At 33.6% G+C, this 23914-nt stretch overlaps 1 protein-coding gene across 2 annotated transcripts in view; it reads left to right on the top strand.

Moving 5' to 3' along the window:
* Nucleotides 1–23866, top strand: part of LOC119786809 (unconventional myosin-VIIa-like) — a 121364-nt gene extending 97498 nt beyond the window's left edge. For both annotated transcript variants that reach the window (XM_038290365.1, XM_038290364.1), the window contains 12 exons: nucleotides 1856–2013; nucleotides 3010–3163; nucleotides 3281–3436; nucleotides 4689–4794; nucleotides 5807–5920; nucleotides 15201–15288; nucleotides 15860–15975; nucleotides 17859–18044; nucleotides 20779–20895; nucleotides 20976–21059; nucleotides 22044–22163; nucleotides 23627–23866. In XM_038290365.1, the coding sequence (XP_038146293.1) occupies nucleotides 1856–2013; nucleotides 3010–3163; nucleotides 3281–3436; nucleotides 4689–4794; nucleotides 5807–5920; nucleotides 15201–15288; nucleotides 15860–15975; nucleotides 17859–18044; nucleotides 20779–20895; nucleotides 20976–21059; nucleotides 22044–22163; nucleotides 23627–23719 (1492 nt within the window). In that variant the 3' untranslated portion in view covers nucleotides 23720–23866. The remainder of the gene's footprint in view (nucleotides 1–1855; nucleotides 2014–3009; nucleotides 3164–3280; nucleotides 3437–4688; nucleotides 4795–5806; nucleotides 5921–15200; nucleotides 15289–15859; nucleotides 15976–17858; nucleotides 18045–20778; nucleotides 20896–20975; nucleotides 21060–22043; nucleotides 22164–23626) is intronic.
* The last annotated feature ends 48 nt before the right edge of the window (nucleotides 23867–23914 follow it).

Below are 23914 nucleotides of genomic sequence, written 5' to 3'. Positions count from 1 at the left end.
GGTATTCATTGGCGGCAAATCATTGCAGCTTGGTGGCGGTGGCGTTAGCATAGTAGCATGGACGACGAGATGATTGAAAATGAACACAACGGAGATCTAGTCCTATTGGCAGACATCCATTTAAAATGTAGGCAACGACATGAAAAAAGTGGTTTCTACTTTTACTTTTATACTTTAAGTAAATTTACAAGCCTGTACTTTGTTACTTTTACTTGAGTAAAGAAGTTTAATCAATACTTCCAGTTTTACCAGAGTATTTTTTAACACAAGTATCTGTACTTTTACTCAAGTACGGAAAGTGAGTACTTTTGCCATCTCTGACGGTAACAGAGATAAATGTTGAGTGTAAAAGGCCGCCCCACTGAACCAGACAGCGCCAGATACAACCGAACCGCGCTAACATGGTGCTAGTTCCTCAGTAAGGCTCATCACGGTTCAGTTGAGGCACGCTGCTCAGATAACAAAGAGCACATGGGCAGACAGCGTCATCTCCTTACAGTCTCCTTACATATCATCAAAAATCCTAGTTTGTCTACCGTGCCACATGCTTTCCAGTGATGATTCTGCTTAGCACAAGTACAAGTAATTTCCCTTTGGGATTATTAAAGTATTTCTGATTCTGATGGATCTCAACGTCTGCACTGGAAAAAAATCTAAATCTAGATTAGTCATTTTTTTCTTAAAAAATGTGCATTTGTTCTTGGATTGAGGAGGTAAAATAGACATTTTGCCAATGGAACAAGACAATTAACACTTAAAATAAAAAAAAACACACTGCAAAAAATCTAAATCTTGATAAGTCCTTTTGTCTTAAAATAAGTGCATTTGTTCTTGAATTGAGGAGATAAAAGAGACATATTGTCAATGGAACAAGACTATTTAGATTTAAAATAAGAAAAAAACAATTGCATTGTCTTATTTTGAGTGAATACTATCTAATTATCTTATTTCAAGAGTAAAAATACTGATTCCATTGGCAAACTATCTCATTTACCTACTCAAATCAAGGGTAAATATACTTAATTTAAGAAATTTTTACTTATTTCTAGATTGTTTTTCCAGTGCACAGTTGCGTTGTCTTATTTCAATGCATTTGATCTAAATATTTTATTTTAAGAGTAAAACTACTCATTCCATTGGCAAACTATCTCATTTACCTACTCAAATTAATGGCAAATACACTTAATTTAAGAAATGTTTACTTATTTCAAGATCGTTTTTCCAGTGTGTCACTGTTTCCTGCGTCTCTAAGCCCTGATTAGGCTATCGTTTGTCGTATCCATTTCCCAAAAGCCGACTCTGTCAAGTAAATTCACTAAAGGCTTCTTTGCACTGGAAAAACAATCTAGAAATAAGTACAAGTTCCTTAAATTAAGTGTGCTTTCCCTTAAATTGAGTAGGTCAATGAGATGATTTGCCAATGGAATGAGTATTTTTACTCTTAAAAAAACATATTTAGATAAAATGCACTTCAAATAAGACAATGCAATTGTGTTTTCTTAATTTAAATGTAAATTGTCTTGTTCCATTGGCAAAATGTCTCTTCTCAGTTCAAGAACATGCACACTTTTTAAGAATTTTGAGAAAAAAATGACGTATCTAGATTGTGATTTTTTTCCAGTGTATTTCCTGAATTTTATAGATGCCACCATGTTGATTAGATTGATTCCCTCTAGAGAGCAGTAGTACCGTAGATCCCCACTAGGAGGCGAGGAACCGTGCTAGCGTGGTGTGTAAATGTGAGGAATCGAGCTCGGCACAGATCGATATTCAGAGGGTAGCGTACATGGGGCTTAAAAGAGGAGGACCTAATGGGCTTTTGCTTAAACCTTTAAAACCCTTCTATGTTTTCCAGGCCGCCTCCAAAGAGCACTCTGAGTCGAGTAATGATGACCAAAGCTCGAGGGAAGGAGCGTCTGTGGAGCTGCATCAGAGAGCCTCTTAAACAGCCTCTGCTGAAGAAGGTCCTGGCTCATGAGGAGCTCTCCCAGGAGGCTCTTCTGGCCTTCATAGATATCTTTTATTTCTTATGTTTAATCAAATTTCTGCTCTCTGTGACAGCATTTCAGTTTCAGTTTAATCATAACAACTAAACATTTTTTTTGTATTTTCTTCAAGGTTTTAAAGCAGATAAAAAGTCAACTCTGACACACTGGAAAAAATCTAAATCTAGAAATTTCATTTTTTTCTTAAAGTAAGTGTTCATGAATTGAGGAGGTGAAAGAGACATTTAAAATTTAAAATACAGAAAACCCAATCACATTGTCTTATTTCAAGTGCATTTTATCTAATTATCTTATTTGAAGAGTACAAATACTTAACTTAAGGGTAAATACTCTGAATTTAAGACATTTTAACTTATTTCTAGATCATTTTTCCAGTGTGCAGTTTTATACACTGGAAAAACTATCTAGAAATAAGTAAAAATGTCTTAAATTAAGTGTATTTACCCTTGATTTGAGTAGGTAAATGAGATATTTTTACTCTTAAAGTAAGATAATTAGATAGTTTTCACTTGAAATAAGAGAATGTGTTTTCTTATTTTAAATCTAAATGGTTTTGTTCCATTGGCAAGATGTCTCTTTTATCTCCTCAATTCAAGAACAAATGCACTTATTTTAAGAAAAAATGACTTATCAAGATTTTGATTTTTTGCAGTGTAGCAGGATGTTTACATCCAAAATTTTTTACTTCAAATAAACAATTAATTCTTCCTTTGCTTTCAGTGTTTACGTGTTTTATCCTTTTAAGATTGAAGGAAATATTTCTCTCATGTTTGTAGAATTAATACATTCCAGCTACAATGTCTGATTTTAAACATGTAAGAAGGGAAAAGACTAATCAATTAAGAACTTTTTCCAACTTTAATGTGAAAATCTTAGACTCTTAGTGGGATAAAGAACATTTGTTAGGATGGAAAAATAAAAAAAGCTGCAATAATGTGGCTTTATAAGGATTTATCTGTACCTGAGATGCGGGTTAGTGAAATTTCCTTGACCCTCTGTGCACCTATAATGAAATATATGGGCGACTATCCGTCCAAACGAGCTCGATCCGTTAACGAGCTCACAGATCAGATATTTGAAGGAGCGCTGAAGGCGGAGCCGCTCAAAGATGAAGTCTACTGTCAGATTCTCAAACAACTCACAGAAAATCACATCAAGTAAGTCTGCTGGAAAATTTAATATCTCAGCTGCATTTAACTACCAAAAAATATAGAATGCCTTTTTTTTTTCTTATTTAGCCACTTATCTTTATCTCCCTGTTGTTGACTCTGAAGGTACAGTGAGGAGAAGGGCTGGGAACTGCTTTGGCTCTGCACTGGTTTGTTTCCTCCCAGTAACATCCTGCTTCCTCACGTCCAGAAGTTTCTCCAGGCCAAGAAACATTACCCGCTGGCTCCGGACTGCATGCAGCGGCTGCAGAAAGCCCTGCGGTACATGTCTGCCCTTATCTGTATTTATTCATTTGAATTAGGAAAATGCACATTTATCAACATGTCAGCTTAAAGGAATAGTACACCCAAAACATGATTAGCCTTCATTTTCTACTCACCCCCATGCTGAACAACACTCTGGAGTACTTTTTTGATATCTCAAATGCATCTGGAGATCTGGGAGGCTTCTTGCTGTCTGCTGACATTCAAATAATGGAGGTCTATGGCGCCCGAGGCAGAAAGGTCCATAAAAGTCCACAAAAAACGTGTCAATATTCCTCCATACTGCTCGTCCAATGTATTCCAAGTGTCCTGAGTGGGTAGCGTCCATAATTTACTCGAAACGAAGTCATTTAGAATGTTTTTAGAGCATAAACAGTAGTGTATAGGATTTCCTATACACTATTTCACTTCGCGCTTTGGTGACGTGGTTGATTACGTTACTGTTGATCATCTGTCCATCATCGTATAAAGCCCGCCCTGACAATTTGATTGGCCCGCCAGATATTGGGCTAGCATACTCGCGCTACTATTGAGCAATGCCAGACCGAACTTCCCGACCTCAAACATTGTGGGCGGGACTAAGTTCGGAATGGCACCGAGGCTACTTTTTACCCACTAATCACAGCAAATGTAGCTGCCATTATTACGGGCAGGCTACGATTGAAGAAATCGCACAGTGTATGCCCGACTTTAGACACAGCAGGCAAACCTGTGGCAAGCAGGGCGATGGGAAAGAAGGAGAAGACGATGAGAAAAAGAGAGCAGAGAAAGTGTGGAGTGCTGGAAGAACTGCGGTGAACTGATGAAAGAAAAGTGAAATGGCGTGCTCAAAGATGACCCTGCACATTTAGAGGATGTTTGGCTCAACCTGCTGCTGTGAAGCAGGATTCTCCACCATGAACAGAATCAACAATAAATCTGGATCCAGGCTCAAAATGAGCTCCTTGATATGTGCTCCATTCAGGAGACTAAGCCATTAGTCTCCTGAATGTTTTAAAATGGAAAAATTTTTTTTAATATATTTATTTTTTTATTTAAAAACTCAATTTATAACATCGATGCATAAAATAACTCATTTTATTTCAGTGTTAAATTCTGGTTAAAGTAACAGATTTTAATTAAAAATTTCTCCGGACCTTTACTGGTTGATGATTTTCTTTATTCTGAACCGGCTGACTTTTTTTTTATTGGTTTACCTCCTGTCTTTCTGGTTGCTTTATCTCTTCCCTCCCTTTCATAATTTGTACAGAAACGGATCTAGGAAGTACCCCCCTCACCTGGTGGAGGTGGAGGCAATCCAGCACAAGACTACTCAGATTTTCCACAAGGTTTACTTCCCTGACGACTCGGACGAGGTGAGAAAACTTGGATGGAAACTGTTTAGAAGTAGTAATTATGACTTTCTATTTGGCATTTTTTTTATTTTCATGTGGTAGAAACGGGCTTCCATATGTTTCAGCTGCCTTTTTTATTTCAACTTTCAAAGTCATAATTATGAGATATTCGACTTTCAAACTTTGTAATTATGACTTTGAATCTCATAATTATGACTTTCTATTTGGCTTTTTTTTTATTTTCATGTGGCAGAAATGGACTTCCATATTTCAGCTGCCTTTTTTTATTTCAACTTTCAGAGTCATCATTACGAGATATTCGACTTTCAAACTTTTAAATATGACTTTGTAACTTGAAATTATGACTTTGAATTTCATAATTATGACTTTCTTTTAGGCTTTTTTTATTTTCATGTGGCAGAAACGGGCTTCCATATATTTCAGCTACCTTTTTTATTTCAACTTTCAAAGTCATAATTATGAGATATTCGACTTTCAAACTTTTTAATTATGACTTTGTAACTTGAAATTATGACTTTGAATTTCATAATTATGACTTTCTATTTGGTATTTTTTAATTTCATGTGGCAGAAACAGGCTTCCATATGTTTCAGCTACCTTTTTTTATCTTGATTTATCTCAATAATCTCTTTTACCCAGGATACACTTTTCTTGACTTTTGAACATGATGATCAAATACTGATGCTTAAAAACCTGAATCCCTTCTAGTCATTTCCGTCTTTCTGCCCCACTTTCAAAACCTGAATGAACCTTAATAATTACAAACACCAAATCATTTAACAAAAATTGAATGGATAAATATCCTAATATTTTTGAGTTACATCGAAACGTCAATAAAATGGTTAATTAAACTGTAAAATGTCCCAGAGATCATTCAGATATGATACACATGGATGACTTTTGCTTTCTACTTAGGGTAACCTAGCCTAACTAAAACAGTGTTTAAATGATAAGTTTCCCAAACGGATGCATAATTGATAGTTTATGGTCTCTGTTAAATCATTTTTCTCAGGTGTTTGAGGTGGAGTCGAGCACGAAGGCTAAAGATTTTTGCCACAACATCTCCGGACGGCTGATGCTTAAATCCTCTGAAGGCTTCAGTTTGTTTGTGAAGATCACAGACAAGGTGAGGATGCAGTTTCACTCACAAAGTTTTTCAGTCATGGTTCTCATTGTAGTTTAGCATCTATGAAAACCTTCCTTTTGTCTCATTCTATCCTTCCTGTCACCTAATTGCTTTGACTCAGAAGAAGTGACGAATGAAACGAAGAGCTTCCTTTCAGACAGTGCAGTAATATTACAAATACAAACAAACGTGATGTATAATTAGCAATATATTGAAAATACTTTGTGACTGATTGATTGATTGATGGATGGATAGATTTTATTGATCTCACAGTGGAGAAATATACTCGTTACATCGGCTCAATAGTCAAAAAAAAGGTGCCAAAAGGAGGAAAAGGTATATAAGGTATATATACAGTATATACGGTGCGTCCACACATATGTGTATATATATATATATATATATATATATATATATATATATATATATATATATATATATATATATATATATATATATATATATATACATATGTGTATATATATATATATATATGTATGGCATGCCGTTCAGGAAATTATTATTATATATAATGACAAGAGTTAGAATATATTGAATGATTTCCTGAGAATATTGAATGAAAGTTGAATATTTAGAATGAAAGTTAAATATTTTAAATGTTTTCCAGAGAATATGGAATGAAAGTGGAATATATTGAATGAATTCCAAAATATTTTTTCAGTAATGAATTTGCGAATAATTTTTTCAGTCAGTTTTGTCATTTCCAGGGGCTGTACTCTTTCTATCTGAGCTTCTCTGCTCCCCCCACCCTGTTCTTCCCAACTCCTTCTAGTTGCCCTCGTCTGTTATCCATTTCCAAAGGCAGAAATGCAGACAAGTCTGGTCACTTAAACGACCACCTTAAATTGCCAAATCAGATCACCTAAATCTACAGTGAGGGAAAAAAAGGGATTTTGAGTGGATTTTATTTAACAATGTTTTTATTTACTTTTATTTTATTTACACTGATTAGGTTAATTCATGATTGATTCTAAATTAACACAAATTAATTCATTTGTTTTGAAACTACATTACCCATGATTCTTTCAGGGCAATTTTCATTCCATATATTCCAAGATTTCAATCAATATTCTCAGGAAATCGTTCAAAATATTCAAGTTTCATTCAATATTCTCAGGAAATCATTCAAAATATTCAAGTTTCATTCAATATTCTCAGGAAATCATTCCAAATATTCAAGTTTCATTCAATATTCTCAGGAAATCATTCAAAATATTCAAGTTTCATTCAATATTCTCAGGAAATCATTCCAAATATTCAAGTTTCATTCAATATTCTCAGGAAATCATTCAAAAATTCAAGTAATTCAATATTCTCAGGAAATCATTCAAAATATTAAAGTTTCATTCAATATTCTCAGGAAATCATTCCAAATATTCAAGTTTCATTCAATATTCTCAGGAAATCATTCAAAAATTCAAGTAATTCAATATTCTCAGGAAATCATTCAAAATATTCAAGTTTCATTCAATATTCTCAGGAAATCATTCCAAATATTCAAGTTTCATTCAATATTCTCAGGAAATCATTCAAAAATTCAAGTAATTCAATATTCTCAGGAAATCATTCAAAATATTAAAGTTTCATTCAATATTCTCAGGAAATCATTCAAAATATTAAAGTTTCATTCAATATTCTCAGGAAATCGTTCAAAATATTCAAGTTTCATTCAATATTCTCAGGAAATCATTCCAAATATTCAAGTTTCATTCAATATTCTCAGGAAATCATTCAAAATATTCAAGTTTCATTCAATATTCTCAGGAAATCATTCCAAATATTCAAGTTTCATTCAATATTCTCAGGAAATCATTCAAAATATTCAAGTTTCATTCAATATTCTCAGGAAATCATTCAAAATATTCAAGTTTCATTCAATATTCTCAGGAAATCATTCAAAATATTCAAGTTTCATTCAATATTCTCAGGAAATCATTCAAAATATTCAAGTTTCATTCAATATTCTCAGGAAATCATTCCAAATATTCAAGTTTCATTCAATATTCTCACGAAATCATTCCAAATATTCAAGTTTCATTCAATATTCTCAGGAAATCATTCAAAGTATTCAAGTTTCATTCAATATTCTCAGGAAATCATTCCAAATATTCAAGTTTCATTCAATATTCTCAGGAAATCATTCAAAATATTCAAGTTTCATTCAATATTCTCAGGAAATCATTCCAAATATTCAAGTTTCATTCAATATTCTCGCGAAATCATTCCAAATATTCAAGTTTCATTCAATATTCTCAGGAAATCATTCAAAATATTCAAGTTTCATTCAATATTCTCAGGAAATCATTCCAAATATTCAAGTTTCATTCAATATTCTCAGGAAATCATTCCAAATATTCAAGTTTCATTCAATATTCTCAGGAAATCATTCCAAATATTCAAGTTTCATTCAATATTCTCAGGAAATCGTTCAAAATATTCAAGTTTCATTCAATATTCTCAGGAAATCGTTCCAAATATTCAAGTTTCATTCAATATTCTCACGAAATCATTCCAAATATTCAAGTTTCATTCAATATTCTCAGGAAATCGTTCAAAATATTCAAGTTTCATTCAATATTCTCAGGAAATCATTCAAAATATTCAAGTTTCATTCAATATTCTCAGGAAATCGTTCAAAATATTCAAGTTTCATTCAATATTCTCAGGAACTCGTTCAAAATATTCAAGTTTCATTCAATATTCTCAGGAAATCGTTCCAAATATTCAAGTTTCATTCAATATTCTCAGGAAATCATTCCAAATATTCAAGTAATTCAATATTCTCAGGAAATCATTCAAAATATTCAAGTTTCATTCAATATTCTCAGGAAATCATTCAAAATATTCAAGTTTCATTCAATATTCTCAGGAAATCATTCCAAATATTCAAGTTTCATTCAATATTCTCAGGAAATCATTCAAAATATTCAAGTTTCATTCAATATTCTCAGGAAATCATTCAAAATATTCAAGTTTCATTCAATATTCTCAGGAAATCGTTCAAAATATTCAAGTTTCATTCAATATTCTCAGGAAATCGTTCAAAATATTCAAGTTTCATTCAATATTCTCAGGAAATCATTCAAAATATTCAAGTAATTCAATATTCTCAGGAAATCATTCAAAATATTCAAGTTTCATTCAATATTCTCAGGAAATCATTCAAAATATTCAAGTTTCATTCAATATTCTCAGGAAATCATTCAAATATTCAAGTTTCATTCAATATTCTCAGGAAATCATTCAAAATATTCAAGTTTCATTCAATATTCTCAGGAAATCGTTCAAAATATTCAAGTTTCATTCAATATTCTCAGGAAATCATTCAAAATATTCAAGTTTCATTCAATATTCTCAGGAAATCATTCAAAATATTCAAGTTTCATTCAATATTCTCAGGAAATCGTTCAAAATATTCAAGTTTCATTCAATATTCTCAGGAAATCATTCAAAATATTCAAGTTTCATTCAATATTCTCAGGAAATCATTCCAAATATTCAAGTTTCATTCAATATTCTCAGGAAATCATTCAAAATATTCAAGTTTCATTCAATATTCTCAGGAAATCATTCAAAATATTCAAGTTTCATTCAATATTCTCAGGAAATCATTCAAAATATTCAAGTTTCATTCAATATTCTCAGGAAATCGTTCATAATATTCAAGTTTCATTCAATATTCTCAGGAAATCGTTCAAAATATTCAAGTTTCATTCAATATTCTCAGGAAATCATTCAAAATATTCAAGTTTCATTCAATATTCTCAGGAAATCATTCAAAATATTCAAGTTTCATTCAATATTCTCAGGAAATCATTCAAAATATTCAAGTTTCATTCAATATTCTCAGGAAATCATTCAAAATATTCAAGTTTCATTCAATATTCTCAGGAAATCGTTCAAAATATTCAAGTTTCATTCAATATTCTCAGGAAATCATTCAAAATATTCAAGTTTCATTCAATATTCTCAGGAAATCATTCAAAATATTCAAGTTTCATTCAATATTCTCAGGAAATCGTTCAAAATATTCAAGTTTCATTCAATATTCTCAGGAAATCGTTCAAAATATTCAAGTTTCATTCAATATTCTCAGGAAATCATTCAAAATATTCAAGTTTCATTCAATATTCTCAGGAAATCATTCAAAATATTCAAGTTTCATTCAATATTCTCAGGAAATCGTTCAAAATATTCAAGTTTCATTCAATATTCTCAGGAAATCATTCAAAATATTCAAGTTTCATTCAATATTCTCAGGAAATCATTCAAAATATTCAAGTTTCATTCAATATTCTCAGGAAATCATTCAAAATATTCAAGTTTCATTCAATATTCTCAGGAAATCATTCAAAATATTCAAGTTTCATTCAATATTCTCAGGAAATCATTCAAAATATTCAAGTTTCATTCAATATTCTCAGGAAATCATTCAAAATATTCAAGTTTCATTCAATATTCTCAGGAAATCATTCAAAATATTCAAGTTTCATTCAATATTCTCAGGAAATCGTTCAAAATATTCAAGTTTCATTCAATATTCTCAGGAAATCGTTCAAAATATTCAAGTTTCATTCAATATTCTCAGGAAATCATTCAAAATATTCAAGTTTCATTCAATATTCTCAGGAAATCATTCAAAATATTCAAGTTTCATTCAATATTCTCAGGAAATCATTCAAAATATTCAAGTTTCATTCAATATTCTCAGGAAATCGTTCAAAATATTCAAGTTTCATTCAATATTCTCAGGAAATCATTCCAAATATTCAAGTTTCATTCAATATTCTCAGGAAATCATTCAAAATATTCAAGTTTCATTCAATATTCTCAGGAAATCGTTCAAAATATTCAAGTTTCATTCAATATTCTCAGGAAATCATTCAAAATATTCAAGTTTCATTCAATATTCTCAGGAAATCATTCAAAATATTCAAGTTTCATTCAATATTCTCAGGAAATCATTCAAAATATTCAAGTTTCATTCAATATTCTCAGGAAATCATTCCAAATATTCAAGTTTCATTCAATATTCTCAGGAAATCATTCCAAATATTCAAGTTTCATTCAATATTCTCAGGAAATCATTCAAATATTCAAGTTTCATTCAATATTCTCAGGAAATCGTTCAAAATATTCAAGTTTCATTCAATATTCTCAGGAAATCGTTCAAAATATTCAAGTTTCATTCAATATTCTCAGGAAATCATTCAAAATATTCAAGTTTCATTCAATATTCTCAGGAAATCGTTCAAAATATTCAAGTTTCATTCAATATTCTCAGGAAATCGTTCAAAATATTCAAGTTTCATTCAATATTCTCAGGAAATCGTTCAAAATATTCAAGTTTCATTCAATATTCTCAGGAAATCGTTCAAAATATTCAAGTTTCATTCAATATTCTCAGGAAATCGTTCAAAATATTCAAGTTTCATTCAATATTCTCAGGAAATCGTTCAAAATATTCAAGTTTCATTCAATATTCTCAGGAAATCGTTCAAAATATTCAAGTTTCATTCAATATTCTCAGGAAATCGTTCAAAATATTCAAGTTTCATTCAATATTCTCAGGAAATCGTTCAAAATATTCAAGTTTCATTCAATATTCTCAGGAAATCATTCAAAATATTCAAGTTTCATTCAATATTCTCAGGAAATCATTCCAAATATTCAAGTTTCATTCAATATTCTCAGGAAATCATTCCAAATATTCAAGTTTCATTCAATATTCTCAGGAAATCATTCCAAATATTCAAGTTTCATTCAATATTCTCAGGAAATCATTCAAAATATTCAAGTTTCATTCAATATTCTCAGGAAATCATTCAAAATATTCAAGTTTCATTCAATATTCTCAGGAAATCGTTCAAAATATTCAAGTTTCATTCAATATTCTCAGGAAATCGTTCCAAATATTCAAGTTTCATTCAATATTCTCAGGAAATCGTTCCAAATATTCAAGTTTCATTCAATATTCTCAGGAAATCGTTCAAAATATTCAAGTTTCATTCAATATTCTCAGGAAATCATTCAAAATATTCAAGTTTCATTCAATATTCTCAGGAAATCATTCCAAATATTCAAGTTTCATTCAATATTCTCAGGAAATCATTCCAAATATTCAAGTTTCATTCAATATTCTCAGGAAATCATTCCAAATATTCAAGTTTCATTCAATATTCTCAGGAAATCATTCAAAATATTCAAGTTTCATTCAATATTCTCAGGAAATCGTTCATAATATTCAAGTTTCATTCAATATTCTCAGGAAATCGTTCAAAATATTCAAGTTTCATTCAATATTCTCAGGAAATCGTTCAAAATATTCAAGTTTCATTCAATATTCTCAGGAAATCGTTCAAAATATTCAAGTTTCATTCAATATTCTCAGGAAATCGTTCAAAATATTCAAGTTTCATTCAATATTCTCAGAAAATCGTTCAAAATATTCAAGTTTCATTCAATATTCTCAGGAAATCGTTCAAAATATTCAAGTTTCATTCAATATTCTCAGGAAATCGTTCAAAATATTCAAGTTTCATTCAATATTCTCAGGAAATCGTTCAAAATATTCAAGTTTCATTCAATATTCTCAGGAAATCATTCAAAATATTCAAGTTTCATTCAATATTCTCAGGAAATCATTCCAAATATTCAAGTTTCATTCAATATTCTCAGGAAATCATTCCAAATATTCAAGTTTCATTCAATATTCTCAGGAAATCATTCCAAATATTCAAGTTTCATTCAATATTCTCAGGAAATCATTCAAAATATTCAAGTTTCATTCAATATTCTCAGGAAATCATTCCAAATATTCAAGTTTCATTCAATATTCTCAGGAAATCATTCCAAATATTCAAGTTTCATTCAATATTCTCAGGAAATCATTCCAAATATTCAAGTTTCATTCAATATTCTCAGGAAATCATTCCAAATATTCAAGTTTCATTCAATATTCTCAGGAAATCATTCAAAATATTCAAGTTTCATTCAATATTCTCAGGAAATCATTCAAAATATTCAAGTTTCATTCAATATTCTCAGGAAATCGTTCATAATCAAGTTTCATTCAATATTCTCAGGAAATCGTTCAAAATATTCAAGTTTCATTCAATATTCTCAGGAAATCGTTCAAAATATTAAAGTTTCATTCAATATTCTCAGGAAATCGTTCAAAATATTCAAGTTTCATTCAATATTCTCAGGAAATCATTCAAAATATTCAAGTTTCATTCAATATTCTCAGGAAATCATTCCAAATATTCATGTTTCATTCAATATTCTCAGGAAATCATTCAAAATATTCAAGTTTCATTCAATATTCTCAGGAAATCATTCAAAATATTCAAGTTTCATTCAATATTCTCAGAAAATCGTTCAAAATATTCAAGTTTCATTCAATATTCTCAGGAAATCATTCCAAATATTCAAGTTTCATTCAATATTCTCAGGAAATCATTCCAAATATTCAAGTTTCATTCAATATTCTCAGGAAATCGTTCAAAATATTCAAGTTTCATTCAATATTCTCAGGAAATCGTTCAAAATATTCAAGTTTCATTCAATATTCTCAGGAAATCATTCAAAAATTCAAGTAATTCAATACTCTCAGGAAATCATTCCAAATATTCATGTTTCATTCAATATTCTCAGGAAATCATTCAAAATATTCAAGTTTCATTCAATATTCTCAGGAAATCATTCCAAATATTCAAGTTTCATTCAATATTCTCAGGAAATCGTTCAAAATATTCAAGTTTCATTCAATATTCTCAGGAAATCGTTCAAAATATTCAAGTTTCATTCAATATTCTCAGGAAATCATTCAAAATATTCAAGTTTCATTCAATATTCTCAGGAAATCATTCCAAATATTCAAGTTTCATTCAATATTCTCAGGAAATCGTTCAAAATATTCAAGTTTCATTCAATATTCTCAGGAAATCATTCAAAATATTCAAGTTTCATTCAATATTCTCAGGAAATCATTCCAAATATTCAAGTTTCATTCAATATTCTCAGGAAATCATTCAAAATATTCAAGTTTCATTCAATATTCTCAGGAAATCATTCCAAATATTCAAGTTTCATTCAATATTCTCAGGAAATCATTCAAAATATTCAAGTTTCATTCAATATTCTCAGAAAATCGTTCAAAATATTCAACTTTTGTTCAATATATTCTAACTCTTGTCAGTATATATAATAATAATTTCCTAAACGGCATGCCATCTATATATGTATATACACATACAGTATATATATACATGTATGTGTGTATATATATATATATATATATATGTGTATAGATATATGTGTATATATATAAACCAGTTACTGCAGTTATAGTGCCGCATTCTAGAGTCTTGTTGCAGCAGGGGGATGAATGACCTGCGGTGGCGCTCCTTTTTACAAACAGGATGTAAAAGTCTTTGACTGAAGGAGCTGATCAGCTCCTCTACAGTCTGCTGCACAGGGTGGAAGTTGTCGTCCATGATGGATGGAAGCTTGGACAGTACTCTCCTCTCAGCAATGTGGCAGAAACAGGCTTCCATATATTTCAGCTACCTTTTTTATCTTGATTTATCTCAAAAATCAAAGATTATTGAGATAAATACAATTTTATTTTATTTTGAACATGATGATCAAATACTGATGCTTAAAACCTGGAACTTTCCCACTTTCAAAACCTGAATGAATCTCAATAATGACCATTTTAAATTGAATGTTTCCTTAGAATTTCTGGCTTTGCAGCAGAAATTGCAGCTGTTCATGTCAGACTTAATAATATTACTTTAGCGATAGTTTCAAGGTGTTGCTTTATTGTATATCTCGTACCATGTCTTTCGGTTGTGCTGTTCTTTTTTCATCTCGTTACAGGTGATGAAGCAGACTGAAAATGTTTTCTCATTATCTCCTTTCTATCTCCTCTTTCTTTCATCGTATCTCTTTTTTTCTTCTCTTATTTCCCTTTTCTTCTTCTGTTTTTCTGCTCTATTTACATTGCAGTGTCCATATAAACTGTAAAACTCCCTGCATAATTATAATAAAGCAATTTATATGCATGAAACAAGTGGAGCAATATGGCAATTGCCATACTGCTCCACTTGTGAAAGTAAAATCTGTTGGGCTCTTTTTGGCATCAAGACAATTATTCTTATTGTACATTGCCAGACAGGACACTGTAAAAAAAAGAAAAAAGAAAATGCAGCTGTTTTATTTTAATTTAAAAGTTGCATTTCTCCCTGATCTTTAGGTCATCAGTGTTCCAGACGGTGACTTTTTCTTCGACTTTGTAAGGCACCTGACTGACTGGATTAAAAAAGCAAGACACAGTAGAGACGGTAAAAAGCAATGGCAGACATGAAATTGTTATTTATTTTAACATTTTTGTTTAGGATTTGGGATGTTTGGAGGGTTGGGGTGGAATTTGTTTCTCAGTCATTTGCAATTGGAATTTCCAATACATTTAAATACATGTAAGAAAGAAAGAGGATATGATTTTGTTTATAATTTCCAATTTATAACGAATCTAACAAAGATACAAATCTAAAATACAAATGGCATATGTCAGCATGTACGTAGAGCTATACCAGTACAGGCTAATTAACATCTTACCATGTAAACCAGCGGATGCAATTTTTCTTTAAGGATTTTAATTTGCTCTTGTTTATAGAAAATTTGAATGATTAATTGACAAAAACAGTAACTAAGTGACTTTGACTTTTAATTTTTATTTGATTAACATTTTGCACAGGTAACTTTATAATTGAGTAAAATAGTTGCTTAAGTTACTATACTATTTATTTATTTATTTATTTATTTATTTATTTATTTATTTATTTATTTATTTATACTAATTACACTCATTTTCACCCCCCAATTACTGACTTTTAACTGTTTGGCTGCCTGCAGGTACTGCAGGTGTGATGCCTTCACTGACCTATCAGGTGTTCTTCATGAAGAAGCTGTGGACCAACACGGTGCCAGGCAAAGACTCTATGGCAGACTCCATCTTCCACTATTACCAGGTGATTTATAGAAATGTTTACACCGGGTATTAAATGGTTTGCTTCACCGTGAAGATGTGAATAAGGACGTACAAACCAAGCAGGAAGCATCTACCCAGACATCCTCTGGCAAATGTGGATTTCTTAGATGTATGTTTTTCCTGTTAAATGGGCAAACTAAATATATTATAACAATAGTGTTTATTTAGTCCTTTTTGAGCCTGAAAATATTTGGGCACAATCAGCAGAGATTATCATAAGCAGTCCCTACCTGCTCCCTACCACATTTATCAGCTTGCCTACTTATAATGCTACGTTCAGACCGCAAGCAGCACGAGCAGCAAAAACGCGCGTGCTGCTTCATTTTTGATACTTGTACCAGTTTAGTTCTGATGACGGCTGAAGCATCATTGCTGCTCTGGCTGCTCGGTCGAAAAGTGGGTCTGATGCACGTTGCGCGGAGCTACCCTATCCTTTCTTTGCCTGGAACAATGGCAGCTATATTTTCTGGGATCAGTGGGTAAAAAGTAGGTTGAATCTATTTTGAAGTAAGAAAGTCCACCTGAAAACTTAATCTATGCAGTCAGTTCATCCAGATTACCATCCTGCCTTCAAATATTATTTCGCTGTCAGAGCCGCTCAGACCCCCACATACCGGTGGTGCTCTGTCACTGGGAATCCCGTTCAACAGCAGCCTCTGGCCCATTCGGCTCTTTGAGGTTTTTTGCTACTGTTCGCGGCGGCTGGAAGGCATTTTTCATGTACGTAATCCAAACTGCAGACACCAGAATTATAAAATTGAACATATTCTGCTGGCAGGTTTCAACATTTTAAGTTAATTTAGTAATTAAGTTACTTTAATAAACGGTTTCAGAGGAGTGATCATAGCGCTCTGCATCAGCAGTGCTGTGTCTGTCTCCCTGCCAGCTCCAGGATAAGCTTCTCTGATTGGTCGATGTGGCGCATCCAGCAGCAAAACTTCAAATTTTTTCAACTTCAGCAGCTGGTGCTTCTGAAGCGCGTCAGATGCTCATGACTCGCTGCTTCTGCTGCTCAAAACGTGCTGCAGGACCTTTTGCTGCGCCCTGTTGCGCGTCAACCATTAACTTTGCATGTGAACCAGCTGCTTCTGTTGCCTCTGCAGCGTGCGGTCTGAACGTAGCATAAGACTTCAACTCCCAACTCATTGAACACTAATGTTCATTTATGCTACAAGTAACGCCCGTGTCTTATTCTGCTGATATTCTTTACACGTTTTTACACTTGATCTTGTTAAGTCAAATACCTTAAAGTTTACTAATGAACAGAGATAAAACAAAGTGTAAAACACAAATATAATAAGCAAGTAGGGACCATGAAGTAATAGGAAAGCTTTCCTATGCATCCAACCAGAGTCTGGTAATGTCATAGGAATTATTGAACTAACAGTGTTTAATTCTATGGAGGACCAACTCTGCCATATTTAAAAATAAATACAGAAATAAATAAATACTCAAATAAATAAGCATACAATTAATTGCCACCAAAAATACAATAAACAAATAAATGTAAGTAGAAATTAAATTATACAGTGAGACATAAATGTATATAACTCTTTTAATTAGCTTCTTTATTTATTTGCCTTTGTATTATTTACCTTATTTAATTTTTTTGTCCTTTATAATCTTCAACTTTATTTTTTAATTACTTATATTTTTAAGAATTTATTAATGTGCATGTTTCGTCTGTATGCAGTCAGGTTTTCCCAATGTCCTCATTATTTGAGTCGGATTTGTTGAAGCTGAGATGTATCTAAAAAGGTCAGGAGGACAACTGACCTCGAGGACTGGAATTGAAGAACCCGGATATTTAGTCTTTTTTTTTTCACTAGCTGCTTTTTAAGGACAAAGTGTCTGTTTGTGCAGGAGCTGCCCAAGTATCTTCGCGGCTACCACAAGTGTTCAAGGGAGGAGGTGTACCAGCTGGCGGCTCTGATCTACCGGGTGAAGTATGAAGAGGATAAATCCCATTTCCAGAATATTACTAGGATCCTGAAGGACCTCGTCCCTCAAGACCAGATCCGACTTCTGTCCCCAGAGGACTGGAAGAGGGTGAGCGGAGCAGAGCGAAACCAGGTTCACTGTCAACAGCAGCGATAAACACAGAGGGAATTAATGAATCACCATTTAGTATATATTAACTGTAGTTAATAGTACATTTTAAAAACCCGACATTCTTTTACAGCATTATAGAAAAAGGCAGACAGACCAACTATAGGGTAGGGTGACCATATTTTCATTTGGGAAAGCCAGGATCTCTGTTCCCATGCATAGAGAACAATAACATGCAATAACATGATATTTACAGTTGGTTTATTAAAAATGCTTTTCAGTGAAAGTCAACAGCAATAACTCCAATAACAAATGATAATTTAATTCAAAATGTATTTATTAAAAAATGCTTAACAATTCCTGTAATGAATGAAATAATGTCTCATCTAAACATCCCTCACTTAACAATAAAAGTTAACACAGGGGTTGACGTTGCCCTTCGGGCAAGTGACTTTCACATTTCATTTGCCCAGAGACAATTTTTACTTGCCCAGTATAATGTTTGATAAATATAGTTCCTAATATTTATTTTTGTATATATATCAATGAAACATGTTTGTTTTTTAAATGTTTTTTGTAATTCAGTATTTTTTAAGTTTCCAGGTTCCTGGTGTGTATCTGCATGCGTCAGATAATGAACTCAAGCCTACATTACCGTGTTAACATGCTTTTCCATCCTTCCTGCACATTCTTTTCAAACTAAACTTTGCTTTAAACTGTTGTGTGCTTGGAAAAATATAAATTGTAATGTTAAAAATCTAAAAAAAACTTGACAGGTTAAAAACTTACACTACTACTACTCACCAATTTAACATGTTTAGCTCTATAACATTTAAATGCACCACTCCAATGTCTAAGAGAAAAAAACTTAATGAACATTTTTTAATGTATGACCACTGTACAGCAGACTGCCATATGATAGAAATATTTACACTGTGCGCATATAATTATTATTATTTTCCTAATCCCTGACTGATCATTTTTAATGTAGCGTGTAGCAAATAATGTCTGTTCTGTAGGTTATTGGAAAACATAAATGAACAAATGAGCTAATTAACAAAAAATACCTCTCGTGTAGCAAAAATAACTCAAAATGTACCAAAAACGAACAAACATATCAATAGACTATCTTTACTTTCGGTGTCCAGGTGGCTTTTCAGATCCCTTGCACCTCCATTGGACACCGAGACATATGTGCCTGCTTTGCACACTGTGCACAAGGCCTCCCGTTTGTCTCGACCCGGTCTGAAAGCGGGGAAACTCTTTTGTAAATCGTCGGTAAACATACATTTGCGCTTTTGCATGTCGTTGGCGTACTGACAGCACCGCTATCTATCTTCTGATTAAGAACAGGGCTGCCCGCACTGACGCCGCTCAGGGATTACGTCACACACAGCGCAGTGCCCTAGTGCCTGTAAATGTAATGGTCCAATTAAGTTAATTTTAAAAAACAGGACAGTTCCTCACTTTCTAAAAAAAAAACGGGACGCCCGGGACAGGACGTGAAATACGGATATGTCCCGGGAAATACGGACGTTTGGTCACCCTACTATAGGGGAGGTTGGGTGAGGGTTTGGAGTTCTGGTGAGCTGCTTCAGAACCCTGACTTCAAGCCTTTTAATCTAAAAAACTCCATGAATGTCTCCAGTAAAGCACATTCAAATGAAAATTACTCTTAATTAAAAACACTTATTTATTTATTGAACAGTATGTAATAATTTCAAATTCAAGGTACCGTAAATTTACAATAAACACTGCGGCCTATCATATAGGGCGGCTAATACGTGTTTTTTTTCATGGCGCTGAAGCTGTTCCATTCAGACACCGAGGAAGAGGACTCTGAGGGTTTTAGTGTGCAGGAGGAAGAAGAAAGTGATTAATGACTTTTCCTGATCGGCTGCCATGTTCTGTGCGTTGTTCAGTTAAAAGTAGCGGTATATGCAGCGTTATTTGCGTGTTACCGACACATACGTATATTTAAATGTGTTACAGGTAGTTTAAAAAAAAAAAAGCATTCATAATATGTGCCGTATTTGTTTGTTTTATCATACGGATTAAAAAAATGCTCACGTGTAATATCTTTATTTGTAAATATCTCATACAACGTGGGAAACCTGCGGCTTAAAATCCGGTGCGGCTTATAAAAGTACAAAATTTATTTTCTTTCTAAAATTAGAGCGTGCGGCTTGTAATCAGGTGCGTTCTATAGTCCGGAATTTACGGTAATTTAGAAGTTTGAATTCTGAATGTGACCGGACTTTTCCTTTTTTTTAAATCACTGTGTACTTACAGTTTTAATAAATTAATGATGCATAAAAAAATTTCATACGGTATTTATTTTTTTAACTTTGGCACTTTTCACCCTCCATAGTGATTATCCACTGTGATGTAAAAGAGTAACTGCAAACACGTTTAAGAGATTTTTTTCTGCTTAAATGACACCAGATCAATTTAGCTTTTTTTATCCTTTCATGAATAAACCAATTGGAAAACTGCATTTTATACTTTTCTCAGTTTGTCTGATATTGCGATTATGTGAAACTATAAAGTATATGAAGCTAAAGGTATATATAAAGTATTTGTCAATGTTTTTTTTTAAAGTACTTTAAGTCAGTCAGTAAAAAACAAGGATTAAGAAATACTGACTGAAAGGTCTTAGTTGATTTACAGCATTTTTCTAGTGGACCAGTGATGAATAAAGGTCAGTCATGCTTCGGTTTTTGTTCCCCCTCAGTCGATCATGACGCTGTTCAACAAACAATCAGGGAAAACGGCTGCAGACGCCAAACTCTCCTTCCTGAAAATCATTTACAAGTTGTCGACGTTTGGCTCCGCCTTCTTTGAGGTTAAGGTAAAGATGCTGTGGTTTGATAAAAGCCACAAAACAATATATGTATCTTTGATGTATTTATGAGTTTTGGTTTTCTGCAGCAAACAACAGACCCAAATTACCCAGAAACTCTCCTGATTGCGATCAATAAACACGGAGTCAGCCTGATTGACCCGAAGTCTAAGGTGAGAACTGATCTGACAGCTTTATTCTTAAATTTAAAGAAGTTCTGCTCCTCGGTTCCTCGCTGTCTTCTCTGCTCATTTTCCAGCATTTTATTGTCACAAATACAGAGCAACGAATTCACTCTCTGCATTAAATCCCCATCTCCTTGGGGAGCAGTGGGCTGGTTAAAGGAATAGTACACCCAAAACATGATTAGCCTTCATTTTCTACTCACCCCCATGCTGAACAACACTCTGGAGTACTTTTTTGATATCTCAAATGCATCTGGAGATCTGGGAGGCTTCTTGCTGTCTGGTGACATTCAAATAATGGAGGTCTATGGCGCCCGAGACAGAAAGGTCCATAAAAGTCCACAAAAAACGTGTCAATATTCCTCCATACTGCTCGTCCAATGTATTCCAAGTGTCCTGAGTGGGTAGCATCCAGAATTTACTCGAAACAAAGTCATTTAGAATGTTTTTAGAGCATAAACAGTAGTGTATAGGATTTCCTGAAAGCGCGTTCACGAGTCTACGGAAACTGCGGCAGACCAAACCAGATGAAAGTGCGCATTCAGCGTCTGCTCTGCCGATAATGCAAGCGTAGAAGAAGAAATGTGCTGTTTACCTGTGCAAAGAAAGAAACGACGAAAGAAAAATGTCTGAGGACTTCAGTGTTGAGTTCTTTGCCGAACTGAATGCGCACTTTCATCTGGTTTGGTCTGCAGCGGTTTCCGTAGACTCGTGAACGCGCTTTTAGGAAATCCTATACACTACTGTTTATGCTCTAAAAACATTCTAAAGTGAAATCCTCGATCCGGCCTTTGAATTGCAAACCGCTCAGCGCTCCACCATATTTCTTCTGCTCCGCTCTGCTCACATTCCCTATCCGTGGGAGTGGGGCTTGAACTCAGAACCTCAGGATTCCAAACTCTCTACCCTGACCACTATGCTGACACTCCCCCAACAAATACTGAGTGTGTTTCTGTGCTGATCCACCTGTAGGACATCCTGACCACTCATCCCTTCACAAAGATATCCAACTGGAGCAGCGGCAACACCTACTTCCACATCACCATCGGAAACCTGGTTCGAGGCAGCAAGCTGCTCTGTGAGACGTCGCTGGTGAGCCTCTGAATTTACAGCAGTGTCTGCAAAAATCTTTATCAGCAATGTTCTGGCTGTCAGCAGGAAAACATAGCAGGTCAGATCTGTTGAATCGTGTATTCAGGCTGGTCAGAACTTCCAGGTTACCCGCAGGTTTTGTCAACAGTGATGCTATTGTAGTAGCCATTCAAACTTTCCTCACTTTCCTTGATGGGTCCTTGGCTGGTCCCCTTCAATTCCTTTTTAAACATCAATCTTTGTACTAAAGTATTATTTCTGTCATGATTTGTGGACATTAAGATCTAAAGAAAAGCGCCACCTCCTGGTCAGACCCTGTAATTCAGTAAAAGGGTGGAGTCAGAGTAAAAAAATATGCATGCTCAGGAGAAGGAGGGGTACGGAAGAGGATTAGGGCCAGTGGGAAAAAAAAAAAGTTAACTGATTTTTAAATTTGATTTCAGTTTAGTCTGGGAAAAAAGTCAGAATTCTGACTTTTTTCTCAGAATTCTGACTTGAACTTGAAACTGAAAACCTAGAGAAAAACAACAGAACCAAGATCGTTACAGTTCCCTATCAAAATGAGAAAATCATTGTTTGATGCTGTAGCGCAAATATTGTTTACTTTGCGACTGGTCTAACTAGGGAGTACCAATATGGCGGACGGTGGCTCCACTTCAACCCCGTACTACCAACACCAATCAGCAATCCAGTGAATACCCATTTTTCTCCAAATATAGTAGCCCCTCCCTCCTGCCCTCTTCCAGCAGTGACGTCACGGTGCGGTAAGCCTAGCGCCATTCTCCCCGCTTTACAAGCTAAATCAATGGGAACTACTAGACACATCTGCAATCAACAACAATTATTGAAAATTTCCAGAGGACTTCACCATTGAAATTCACCAGAGCTATAGTGAAACTGACAATGCCCACGTGCATGGCAGCTGGATGCTGGAATACATCGGGTAAAAGTGAAAATAAGAGTTATTCCACCTTTCTGATTCCTGATCCTCCACGGACGGGTTGGTCGTTGGATCGCCAACTTGAAGAGGGAGGATTTGCCATCGAACTTCTGGCCAGAGAAAAAACCCGTAATATGTAGCCAACATTTGGAAGAAGAATGTTTTCAAGATGACTTGGATAATAGCGCGTTGTGACAAACACCAGATACATCACTGGGACTTGATCAACAGCCGATACCGCACCGTGACGTCATAAACCAGCAGGTGGCAGTAGTGTTCTTTGACAAACATGGATGCCTCCAGTAAAGCACATTCACATGAAAATTAATCTTAATTAAAAACACTGATCATTTATTGAACAGGATGCAATAATTTCACATTTAAAGTACTTTCAGAAGTTTAACTTCTGAATATGACCGGACTTTTCCTTTCATTCAAACTGACTTAAGGTGAGATTTATATAGACCAAGAGTCACCTGATGGGTTAACATCACTGTTAACATTCTGTGTCTAACTGCTCTAGGGCTACAAGATGGATGACCTCCTGACCTCTTACATTAGCCAGATGCTGACAACGATGACCAAACAGCGAACCTCCAAAGGCAACAGCAAGTGATCCAGCCACCATCAGTCCTGAACTCATACTTCAATAACTCCTCAGGAAAACCTACTCTTCATTCATCTGTCCTGTCTTAAAAACTCACCTTTTGCCTTTAAAAGTCACCTCAGAACAGACACTAATCTCACTCTAGTCAACTACAAACCTTTGATACTTTGTTTGAGAGATTTTGACACACCAACAAAAAGTACC

This window comes from Cyprinodon tularosa, unplaced genomic scaffold (assembly GCF_016077235.1).
Source record: "Cyprinodon tularosa strain WSP-4 unplaced genomic scaffold, ASM1607723v1 ctg28, whole genome shotgun sequence".
NCBI classification, from domain to species: Eukaryota; Metazoa; Chordata; class Actinopteri; order Cyprinodontiformes; family Cyprinodontidae; genus Cyprinodon; species Cyprinodon tularosa.
Note: the sequence above shows the minus strand (reverse complement) of the source record. Positions and strands in the feature narration are given on the sequence as shown.